The sequence below is a fragment of the Gallus gallus genome, chromosome 1 (genome assembly GCF_016699485.2).
Source record: "Gallus gallus isolate bGalGal1 chromosome 1, bGalGal1.mat.broiler.GRCg7b, whole genome shotgun sequence".
NCBI classification, from domain to species: Eukaryota; Metazoa; Chordata; class Aves; order Galliformes; family Phasianidae; genus Gallus; species Gallus gallus.
Window position 1 is genome coordinate 130875390 of NC_052532.1, and position 12610 is coordinate 130887999.

General features: G+C 35.9%; 1 protein-coding gene across 5 annotated transcripts in view; it reads left to right on the forward strand.

Annotated features, from left to right (window-relative positions):
• OCA2 (OCA2 melanosomal transmembrane protein) overlaps nt 1-12610 on the forward strand; it is a 204993-nt gene that overhangs the window by 143334 nt on the left and 49049 nt on the right. For all 5 annotated transcript variants that reach the window (XM_040662061.2, XM_004938466.5, XM_025146634.3 and 2 more), the window contains one exon: nt 3784-3877. In XM_040662061.2, coding sequence (XP_040517995.1) covers nt 3784-3877 — 94 coding nt within the window. The remainder of the gene's footprint in view (nt 1-3783; nt 3878-12610) is intronic.

Sequence of the window (12610 nt, forward strand, 5' to 3'; positions counted from 1 at the left end):
TTTACATTCTCCCAACAGTGATTTTCAGTGCATTTCAGAGTATAATCATGTAGATGAACTCTGCCAAGGCTGGCTGAGCTTGGGGAGGTGGACTAGGTGTAATATGCTGTTTTGGGGCTCAACTTTAGCAGTCTCAGTAGTAGTGATGTAGTAGAGGGCAATAATTGAACACTGAGTGGAGAAGAAATAGCTACAGATGGAAGCAGAAGTCTGGAAGAAGCAGGACTTGTGGGTATGGCAGGTATCAAATCAGACTTACACATAACTTTCTCAAGAGCTTTCTGCTTGTATTGGATGAATACGGAAGATCACATTTTTATATGTGGGCTTTGCTTTTGTATATTTCTTGATGAATTTATTTTTAACTAAAACTGTTGAATACTTTCTTAAATTTGAAGTTAATTTTGCATTCCTTTAATATATCCAGAGTAATTTCCTGTGAGATAAGAAAATTTTATATCACTGCTTCTAGGCAGAAATAGTAGAAGACCTTCTACTATGCTTCTGCAGTGATTTTGCAAAGCTAGGGTAGATACATGGAAAAATGAGCATGCTCCATAAGGATTCCTCTGCCATTTTTTTCTCTCTTGTGTAGATAGCATCCTCACTTTAAAGACGTCTGAGATCACACATCTAACGTGTTTCTTTTTTCTTTTGCATTAAGAAGAAAGGTTCTCTTGAATTCATGGTTATGAGTTGTTAAGCATAAATAGCATTGAAAATAATGCCTGTAGTGTACCAAGAAAAAAAGGCAGAATAGGTATGAAAGATACTATGTATGGCTTACCTCAAACATATTACCTGCTACTGATAGCAGAAATATTGCATTTATTTAACTGTAAGGAATATAAATTCTTGGTAGGTATATGTGTTGTGATAAAGGATGAGTTACAGTAGGAGTCATCAAAACTGGTGTTCTTTGATACAGTTCACTGTTGTACAGTTATAGCTTGAGCATACAAATAGGCAAATAAGAGCCTTCACTATGTGTTTTAAGGTTAATTATTCCTAAGGCTGAAAATATGATGATGAAGTAAAGATTCTACAAAATCCTAGGAAATGCTTGCTCTTCATTCCTGTCAATTTGAATGAATTTAATGTACATAGGATCCCATTTACTTCTATCTAGTCTTGACTTTTCTGTGATTCTGTGTCACTGTTTCACTGCTGAGTTAAATGCCTGTCATTGAGATGGATGTTCCTGGAGGAGAAACAAAAGTTTGTGTTGGTTGTTAATTTCAGTGCAGTTCTTTGAAGCATGAGTAGCCAATACCTAATTAAACTGCACACACAGTCTGAACAAATGAGAAAGAAATACTACTTCTTTCAGATAACCTTAAAGTGACGATTTCTCCTCAAGTAAATTCTACTCAGGGAAATCAATGCAGTGCTGATACAGAGGCTCTTTCCATAATACCTCATTATCTGAATGCACTACAGTAGCACATGTGCAGTATGGAAGAGTATGAGTTTGGAGATCCTGGCTATATCTAGTCACAGCCATGGGAAAAGTATAATTTCAATCCTGCTCCTTTAATTTGAAGCCAGAGCTATATTCCTTTTATACAGCAATATTATTCTGATGGTGATGTCTGATTTTGCTACATGTAGAGCAGACGCTTAGGAAATGTAGGGAGAATGTAGGCTAATAATAAGTACTGAAACTGAAAATTCTTGAAGTATTTCTGTTTTACTCTTCTAATAACTTCAGCTGTATTAATTTGCTCTGGTTGTGTATTAAGCCACATGCTTTGTGGCTTGCCTTTCTTATGTCAGAGCCTAACAAGAATTCTGTTTCAATTCTATTTCATATCTTCGAGCATATATTAAATTAACTAAAATACACTTTAAGTCAGACAGGATAAAGTAAATAAGTTGTGTTGTTGCTTATGACTGGTACTTCTCTAGGTACTGGATTTTTAAAGGTTTCTAGTCCACTAGGAAGGTAGATCATTTCTTATCACCACACTTGAAGGACAGGTGGTGAATCACTCTGTGTAAAATGAAAATTAGGTCACAAATAGCCCCTCATGTCTTACAAGAGTGCTTCACAGTGCTTTTATGATATGTAGGGATATACTCTTCTATTGATGAGCAGTTCCACTAATGTCAGGAGAGCTCCTTAGGGACAGAAAGGACTGTTGCACTCAGTTCTTTGCAAAGTTAAAATCTTAAAAACAGCAGGAAGTTCTTCACCTAACTTTGTTCCTCATAGAGAAGAAAAAAATAGGAATGGGGGTAAAAAAAAAAGATAAATAAAATATCTGTTTGGAGCTGGGGACATGGGAGGATATTTTCCTTATTTCCAAGATATGCATGTGTGTCATGCGTGAATACTTAGGAGAATCTTAGTTTTGCCTTAATTTGATGGATTTTTTGCCTTAATTTGATGGATTTTTTGGTAAACTGAGATCTGGGTGACCTGAAACATTTACCAGGTCAAAACGATTAACTGTAGCATTAATTACTTTCTGAACAACTTTTTTTTCCCCTCTAACTAGAAGTATCTTCACTGAGCAGTAATGTTTAACAGGGCCAAAATCAGAAGAGTAACTGTAGGCCATTGACAGCAAATGAAGACTTGTGCTTAGAATAAAGGATAGTTTGTGTATAGATGTATAACAAAAGAGGTGACTTGCTACAGTATAAAAGAAGCAATTCTTTCAGATGGTTGCCTCTTCTTTTTTTTTTTTTTTTTCCAAAATTTTAATGAAATAACAGAATATAGGAGTCATTGTTTCTTCCCAATTCATGATTTAGAGCATATATTTTTTGTGATAATTTGGTGATATAAATCATCAAATATTTGATGAAGACATCTAATTTGTGAAAGCAAAGTGTACAACTTTTCTTAAGTCTAAGGTATGACTCATGGGAAAACTATACAAAATGAGTCCATCTCTCTGAGCCTTGAATACCTACCTGACTTTATGTTGTAACTTTGTTGAAAGTTTAGAGAAAACAAAGGAGTAAATTAGTTACTGGAAAAGGCTTAGAAGAAAAAAAGAAGAGGTTTGTAGTTCTTTCAAGAAGATAGATGCACTTTATAAGCAAGGTATTATTTTCCTTTTGCATGTACATCTCATAAGAGGGGCTATATAATGTAATTTGTTGAAGTTCAATGAAAAAAGTTATTTCCTTCTATGTTATAAAGGACTGCTGTGGTTTGGCAAATAAACTTTATATGATCTTTTTCAATTCAGCAGATAGGTGTGTATCTCCAGTTTTTTACTTAGGAGAGAAAAAAAAAAAAAAAAGCTATACAAAAATCCAACCAGCAACTAATTATCCTAATTATATATATATAAAGAAGACTCATTTGTAAGTGTCACTATTATGTGGGGAAAGAAGGCATCCATTTTTCATAAAATCCCCAAATGTCTGCTGAAGATATTATAAAATTCTATTTTCTTTCCTATATTATCTCATCTTTTGTTTTCAGCTCATCTGGTGGAATCTTTTCATATATAAAACAACAACAACAACAACAAAATCAGTAAGTTTATCTGAATCTAAGTCCATAGTGTCACTTTGACAACTGTTAGATTGGTATTATCTTCCTTCCTTATTTTCTTATTTTATGTAGAATCTGAGAATGGCACCAGGCTGAAGCTATTTCTAGGATGTAGAGATATTGTCTGTATTTTTCTTTGCAAGTCTATTCAACAGAAATTGATTTTACTTTTCCAGCTAGTACATCTAGGGACTTTAGTACAGAATAAACAGAGTAAATGTAAGAAACAGAGCATAACTTTAAACCACTATCTGTCTTCTGAATGGCAGGCAATGGAACATTGATTGGAGCATCTGCAAACGTTGTTTGTGCAGGAATTGCTGAACAGCATGGATATGGCTTTTCTTTCATGGAATTCTTCAGGTAAAATTTTAAACTTTTCTCTTTAAGTCTGTCTTTTATTTTGTTTATGCAGACAATTGAGCCTCCAATGAGAAAATCAGTGGGAAAAGTCTGTAAAATAGACCTGCTTTTCTAATACGTTTTTGGCCACTGAAATGTGAGCAGGGGTCTGGTCACATAGCTTTCATGCAATATGGATAGAATGCATAAAGGTGTTGTGATTACATGTGGTGGGAACCCCAGGAGAAACTAAACCTCAGAAATCCCTGCTTTGATCACCCTCAATCTTATCTTCAACATTTTAGTGGTAGTAAAAGTGATGCTTTTTGATTAAGCAGTTTGAACTTAGTTTCTTATTGGCACTTTTTCAATGGACATTTCATCATCAGGAGAAGGTGAGATACCCCAGTTCAGACTGAGTAGAACCTTACTTCACAATTCCTAAGTAAACTGATGCAATAGAGTAAGTTAATAATTATCTAATTATTATTTAATAACTGTTTTTAAATAATTAAGGATACTAAATTATTAGTCATTAAAGTGAATCAAAAGTTTTTAAAGGTCAAGTGACAATGTTTACAATGATCTAATATTTTTCCAAGCATCTCCAGTTTTTGAGGCTGTACTTGAGAAGTTCTAAAGAAAACTGATAAACAGAGCACTAAACATTAAAGTGCTGAAAGTTGAAGTGTGGTTGATTTAGCTAGAACAGACTTTCCTTCTAATTTCTGCATATCTACGTCAAAACATACTGGTCAGTTCACCAGATCTCTGTCTTTCTTTACAGTTTTCTTTATTTTAGTTTATCTTCTCTATTAGCTTTCCTTTCTATGGTTGATCTCAAAGCCTTCAAACCTTTTTGACTAACATGATTAATCATATGGGAGCGTCTGGAAAAAAGCCAGTGATAACACTATGCTTGCAGCACACTTTAACTCTCTTCCCATAGCCTTCTGGTAATATATTTTAGAAAGACAGAATACCCATCAAATCAAATGCTTGGTTTTTGGGACCTTTGAGATTGCATTACAACCTTACATATTACAAACTGATAAATAACAGACTTGGATTTATAATCAACAGAAGGTGGTGATAATAGCAAAAATGGTCTTGTTTGAGGCTGCTCTGCTCATATTTCACAGATATTCAACCTGTCATTTAGGATTTAACTGGTTTTTAGTATTGACAATATGACTTTTGTGTTGATTTTGAAGAGAAATGTTCTTAAGGCTTCTGTGACACTGATTGAGTATCTAAGCAGAAACAAGGATGTTTAAAGTCTTACCAGTCCTTTCAGTAGTATTCACTGGAATTTACTCCTTGGGAAGACTGAAGATGATGCACAGATGTTCTGAAATCACCTTCTCTATCCATATTTTCAGTGGAAATAATTACTGGGAAAGGCTGTAGTCATTCCCTGCAGAGGGATCTGGACAGGCTGGATAGCTGGGCTGAGGCCAATGGAATAAAGTGCAACAAGACCAAGTGCTGGGTCCTTCACTTTGTCCACAACAACCCCAGGCAACGCTGCAGGCCTGGGGCTGGAAGAGGAAATGGACCTCGGGGCGCTGGTTGAAGCTTGGCTAAAAATGAGCCAGCAGTGTGCCCAGGTGACCAAGACCAATGGCATCCTGGCTTGTATCAGAAATAGTGCAGTCAGCAGGAGCAGGGAGGTGATTGTCCTCTTGTACTCAGCACTGGTGAGACTGCACCTGAAGTACTGTGTTCAGTTCTGGGCTCCTCACTACAGGAAAGACATTGTGGCCCTGGAGCGTGTCCAGAGAAAGGCAAGAAAGCTGTGATGGGTCTGGAGCACGTGTCTAATGAGGAGCAGCTGAGGGAACTGGGATTGTTTAGTCTGGAGAAGAGGAGCCTGAGAGGGGACCTTATCACCCTTTACAACTACCTGAAAGGAGGTTGTGGTAAGGGTGGATGTCAGCCTCTTCTTGTATGTAAATAGCAATAGGACTAGAGGGAATAGCCTCAAGTTGCTCCAGGGAAAGTTCAGTTTGGATGTTAGGAAGTAATTCTCCAAGAAGGTGGTCAGCCACTGTAATGGGCTGCCCAGAGATGTGGTGGACTCACTGTCCCTAGAGGTCTTTAAGAAAAGTTTCAATGTTGTACTGAGGGACATGGTTTAGTGGAAAATATTGGTGATACATGGACAGTTGGACTATATGATCTTATGGGTCTTTTGGTGATTCTATGATTATGAGGAAGGATGTGAGAATTGAATCCAGGGTGGTCACAGGAAGGTAGTAATGGAATTAGCAAATAGAAAGTAAAACCCCACTTTTGCTGGCTTCTCAGTCCCTGAGCAGGTAGTTCATGTGTTTCTTCATAATTTGCCTTAGGAAAGTATTTGTCAAATGTGCCCCAATTCAGCCTGTTTGGAGGCTTGTCCTGGCACTAAGACATGTTACATTTATCCCGAGGATTTTGATCTTGCTTTTATTCATGAAGGCATCCTCAAAGTACAGAGTGATTGTTTTCTGCATTTCTTCCCCTTTTTTTCCCCACATTTCACATCCCATGTTCAGGGCCGTCTGTTGCACTTCTATCAATTCAACTAAATTACTCTCCTCTTCCACTTTGGAAAGTGCGTCATAAAACTATTTTCATGTTCTTTAATCTTTCCTCTTGAAAAATCTTATTTGTACTTGAAATTTTCATTTATCATTTTGGTAATTTGGAAGATGGGTCTGAACACAGTTCTTCAGACACAGACCCCTTATTCTGTTTTCCTGTATTGCAAAGATAAGATGAAATATGAAGTACAGAGCTATTTGCTTTTTGTTCTTGTTGTGTTGTTGTTGTTTATCTGTGCCATTTCAAATTCTTGCTTAATTTAATATTCACTGTTAAACTGAAGATCCATTCAGCTTTCATGTTACTTCCCATCACAGAGTGTGAGTATATCTCTTCTCCCTCTGCTCTGACTCCTTCAGTTCTTTTTTTTTCTCCACATTGAGTTTCTAGCCATTATATTATTAGTATGCAGAAATAAAAGGGGAACAATGTGATATATGATCTGTTAAGTGAATTAGAAGATCAACACCAAGAATATTAAGTGTAAAAATAAAAATAATAGTGAGGTTTGGAAAAGATGATGGAGAGTGGTGGGTTGTCTGCTTGGTCAAGGGTAGATGTCAGAGCAAACAAATGAGTGATGTGTTTCTGGAGAGAAACAATTTTGTATGGCACTCTTCATCAAATTTGTTATTAGGTAATTGCTCAGTTACAGCACAAACAGTAAGCAGAAGGCAAAGAAAAATAATATGTATAGTGTGATTTTTAGTCTGGTTATCAAAGAAACACACAATCATAAAAAAAGACAATTTAACATAAAGGAAAGCACCAAATGTAGAATGGTACTATTTGTCTTAACAAATAGTCAGATCAGGACAGCATAGTCTTCCTGCCTGGGCAATCTTCAGAGGTTAACATTAGGATTTTGCATCTATTAAAGTATACGGTAGAGAGAAATTTTCATCTTCTTCAAACATCACAGAAGAGAAAGAACATTGAAAATGTGTCTTCTAGTCAAGATGCTACGTTTCATGTTAGCTTTTAATTTTTACTGATACATCTCTGAGTTTGTGATATAGCATTACACTAGGCCAGTCTACCCAATGAACTTTGAAAACGACCCGTAGAATTAGTTCTGTTACTAATAAAAACTTTGTTTCCAACTTCATTACACAGAAGTTCTTATTGCTGTGGGACCTTTAATTATCTATTTCTACATGCTGATAGAATTACCAGCTTGATTTTTAGTATTCTCTTTAAGAAATGCATTTATAATCTTGTACATTTACATAGTATTTCAAACACGATATAAGTCACATTCCCTCATCTTACTATAATACAATACCAGTCACCACTGTGTGTCTGTGATACATAATGTGATTTAAAAAACCAAAATAGATAAATGCTCAAGCTATATGTCAGGAAAAGAAAGTGAGGGTTATGTGAAATGCTTTAATTTTATTTAAAGCAAATTTTGTCTGACTGTGAATGTATCATGGTGTAGGATATATAGGCAAAAGAAAAATGTATTGGATAACTGTGTAATACGATGAGTGTATGGGAGAGATTATTTGATACGTGAGGAAATCAGTCTGCCTAGAGGAAGAGAGTATGCGCCTGGGGGGCCTATTTTAGATTATAAAGCTAAGGTTAGCTGGACATGATCCTGAAAACATTGTGCATATTTTCAGGTTTTTCATTTTTCTGTCATTGCTCTCTCTTTATATGGTGTCTGAGGAGCTGAATTACTATTCTCTGTCTTCACTGGGAGTAACAATAATTTGAAAGTGTCAGAAGATATTGGTTTCTGATAATAGCTTCTTAACAAATTTGTTTTCATCATAGGATTTGTGTTGGGAGATATTCACAGCAAAAATATTTACTGTAGGAGATCATTTATCCCTGCTTGAGAGCATTCACTCATAAAGACTGTGAAACAGTGCTTTTGAGAACTATCATTCATGCACATGGGAGGGCAAATTTGATGTTCTTTGCTACCCCCTGTGTAACCTATTTATACAGCTTATTAAAAATAGCATTTTTAAAGAAACCATTGGGCTCTGTAAAGTCATACAAATGTTTTTACTCAATTATGTGTTAGATAGCATTAGTTTTGTGCATTCCAATTCATTTAGTGTCATTTCCCCCTTTTTCATTGTTATTAACACCACTCTAGGCCAAACACTGTTGCTGTTTCAAGACTGATTCTGATCAGAATAAAAGCAGCTCTGTTACCTTAAGTGTTGATTTTGATGGTGGAGACTTCAGTGAGGCAATACAATATTCAAACACCTGTACACAATTCACCTGTGGGCTTTCTGACCAGCTGTGCAGCTCCAGGAAATGGGATTTCAGGATGCTCAAAGTATCCAACCAAGATTCATTGAACTGCTGAGGAAAGATTAATGATAAAGACACACAGGTTAGCTCAATCCCGTTTCAGTAAGGAAGAGTAATGGGTTAAATGGGTAATGGAATAAATGCTGATATTTGACATTACAACAGAATTCTCTTAATTCTCTTAAGTGCACTTGAGCCAGCCCCTCTCAACAAACATGTTAATGTAGAATTTCAATTTGAGCAACTGCTATTATTTTACAACTTTTGATTCGTAAGACTTCTTTCTCTAAAAGAATCCACGTATTTAAGGTTTATTACACCACATGTTATCATCTTAATCTTGTTTTCTTTGTTTGTGTACGGAAAACATTAGAAGCTTTCCTTGAAATATGGATAACATAAACTTAAAATCCTATTGCACATGAAAATGCTGTTTATTACTAGACCTAGGGAACTGAGTTTAACAAATGTTATTGAGATTTTAACATTCACTACTGTGCTAGGAATTGTCAGCATTGGTCGAACAAGTACTCTCAAACAAGCAAATGCCACATTGACATGCACACACAAGGCAATTATTAAAGCGAATGCTGCTAGTTTTAAATAGCTGCATACCCCATGTAAGAAAGTATTCTTGCATTAGTGTGGTACAAACAATTTTAAGAATAATTCCAGAGTTATTAATATTTTTTTTAATATTTCTTTTGATTCGTGTTTAGGTATGGTTTTTTTTAGGAAAAAAATTGAAAAAGCATTTTGGACCCTTACATGGGAGAAAATTTTCTTTTCCAACTTGAGATAGGGTTTATCTGTATAATGAATTTTTGAATGGAACTGAACATACTTGTGTACCTTCTAATTAGAGTCAATATCTTTGAATTTTTTGGCCAGTGAACATACAAATAATGGTTTTGCTTCCCTGCTGTGAAGTCTTTGAATTTGAAAACTAGCTTCCAGAAAAAAAAAATTGAAATTTAAATACTTTGCCTTATTTTTAGTGATGTAAATGCTATGTTACTCAGGTATTATTGCTATTATTTTTTTAAATAGTGTTTTATCCTCTATGGTTTATGAAATGTGATTGTATCATTCTCTAATATTTTTTAAAAAGATTTTAAGAAAGGCAATTGCAGTGATTTAATTTCTTGTTGGTCACTCATTCTCCCAGCACATGCATACTATTTTACTGCCACGGGGTACACTCACAGAAGTAATATCTGCCCCTTCCACTTTCAAGCTCCTTTAACTCCAGTTAGATATGAGGTAACACTGTACTTAACCTTGTCCTTGTTGACAAGTCTTCCAGTTTGAGAAATGGGTTGGAGTGTGCTGTATCTCCAATTTAGAATTTCTGTTTGTGTTTCCTTACCATAGAAACCAAAGGGGAGAAAGAAGGGGGAGAAGAATTAGGGAGAAGAAAGGATGAGATGCCTTTGTGTACCCCAGTCTCATTTCAGGTTGGAGTTGACATAAGGCTAGAACACAGCCCAGTTAGAGACTGCTCATGCTCTGAAGCAAGGCTTCTGCTGCTGATATTAACACCAAACAAAATTTCACACTTGTACTCCTACTTTCTTATTCTTCCCCCAGACATGTCTTAGCCTTGTTCTCTATGCCTTCATGTTGAACTGTGAAATTTAGTAAGTGTTGACATACAGATGAATGGTGAAACAGGAGTGAAATCCGATGTGCATCAGGATAGAGTGATTCCTGTAGCTAATCTACAGTTAGCTTCCTATGTGGTTTTGTATTTCAACTTACATATAAGAAACTACATTTTTACTTTTCTATCCTATCAGTCTGAAATAAAAAATGATCTCTTCTAGAATGGTGATTTTAAACAAAATCTGTGAAAGAAAACTTCACTATTGCCTTAGATCAACATTTATGGAAGGCTTAATATATATATATATATATATATTTTTTTACACTTCAGCTTTTATGCTGTTGTTTTTGTAGATGATTTTTTGCATATGACAATTGCATATGATGTTTTTAATTAATTACTCCTTCAACTTACATAGGTATGACTGGTATTACATAAGTAAATATTGCAGTAAGGATTTTTTTTGCTTGCTAGTCATATTTTTACATTTATATTTTTTGTTAATCTTCAAAGAAAGCTGAAGAGAAGAAAAATCTTATTGCACTTAGTTGGGTGTTAAAGTTTCCTAAAGCTCTTCCCCAGACCAGTCTTTTTTAATGAATAGTATCATACTTCAAGAGCCCTTTTGTAAAAAACATCTTCAAAATGCAGGATTTTATTTGTAAATTATGACTTGTGCTAAAAAAGTTGATTTAGAAATCAGCATGTCTGTTCCAAAGAAGAGTGTAGTGCTTCTTTAGTGTCTCTTTAAATAGAAATCAAGTAAAAACTTGAATGAAATGTTGGAAAAATCTTCAGGGAACATTTTTTCATTGTTAGGTGAAGTTTAAATAAAACTCCTTGTTCTAATATGTCTGATCATGAGGGGTTTATATTTTACTCCTACTAATATGGTCTGAGATCAGATGAAAATATGCAACTTTCCAGCAAGCTTTTATAAGGCAAGTAAATTACCTCCTTTTTCATTTCACTGAATTTGATTTCTAGCAAATACTCTAGAACTGTTTTGAGTGGTACTCTATCTGAATGTTCAGAATTTCATGGTTCTTATAATTAAAATGTATTATCCAGCTTTAGGTACACGTGAAATGAAAACAGGAAGGCTTTCTAGTTGATTAAACTTCTACAACATCAAGGCAGGAATTAATTCGGAGCCACATGATGTGGTTTTTGCTTTTGTATTGAGATAACTGTACTTTTGTTAGATGATAAAATACACAAAATGAAGGTCATGAATATAATAGAATCATAGAATTGCTTAGGTTGGTAAAGACCTTCAATGTTCAAGTCCAACTGCAATCAAACCATACTTCCCTAACGCTAACAACCCACTGCTAAATCATGCCCCTGAGCACCACATTCAAATGATTTTAAACACATCCAGGGATGGTGACTCAACCACCTCCCTGGGGAGCCTATTCCAGTGCATAACAACTCTTTCAGTAAAAAAGTTTCTCCTGATATCCAACCTAAACCTCCCCTGGCGCAACTTGAGGCCATTTCCCCTCATCCTGTCACCTGTCACCAGTGAGAAGAGACCAACCATGCTCTCATTGCAACCATTATCATAGAATCATAGAATAGCTTGGGTTGGAAGGGACTTCTAGGATCATGAAGCTACAACCCCCCTGTCACACACAGGGCCACCAACCTCCATATCTAATACTAGACCAGGCTGCCTAGGGCCCCATCTGAGCTGGCCTTGAACACCTCCAGGGACAGGACACCCACAACCTCTCTGGGCAGCCTGTTCTAGCACCTCACCACTCTCTCTGTAAGGAACTTAATTATGCTGTTAGGCTAGTTGTGATTGTAGCTAAGAATAATAATAAAGAAAAATGCCAAACTTGGAGACTGTTAAATCAGAGAGATTTTCTGTAGTTAAAAGGTCAGTGCATTGTTTTCCTGGATAACTTGTCAATGTCAGTAGTACTAATGAGGATGTGGGCCACGTCTCAGTGTCTCTGCTGCCACTGTGGTCTAGCTCATGGTCAATCTCATATTTAATTGCTGATCATTAAACGAATGGTTTGCTGCAGCCTTCAATACTGTGAGTGGGTCCCCGTGTGAGAAGAGTGTCTACAGTCTCTTTCTAGTTGCTCCACTGATGATCATACCCAGCCACGTGTTGCCAGCTTGCTTTGCTAGCTAAAATTAGAGGACTATTTCTGACAAGAAGTAGAACTTACAGAGCCTTTGATATTTTCCTTCACTGTGTCTTTAAACTAGAAGCTGCACTGAATTTCTTTTTACCATCTTGGGTTATGTAGCACATGGAA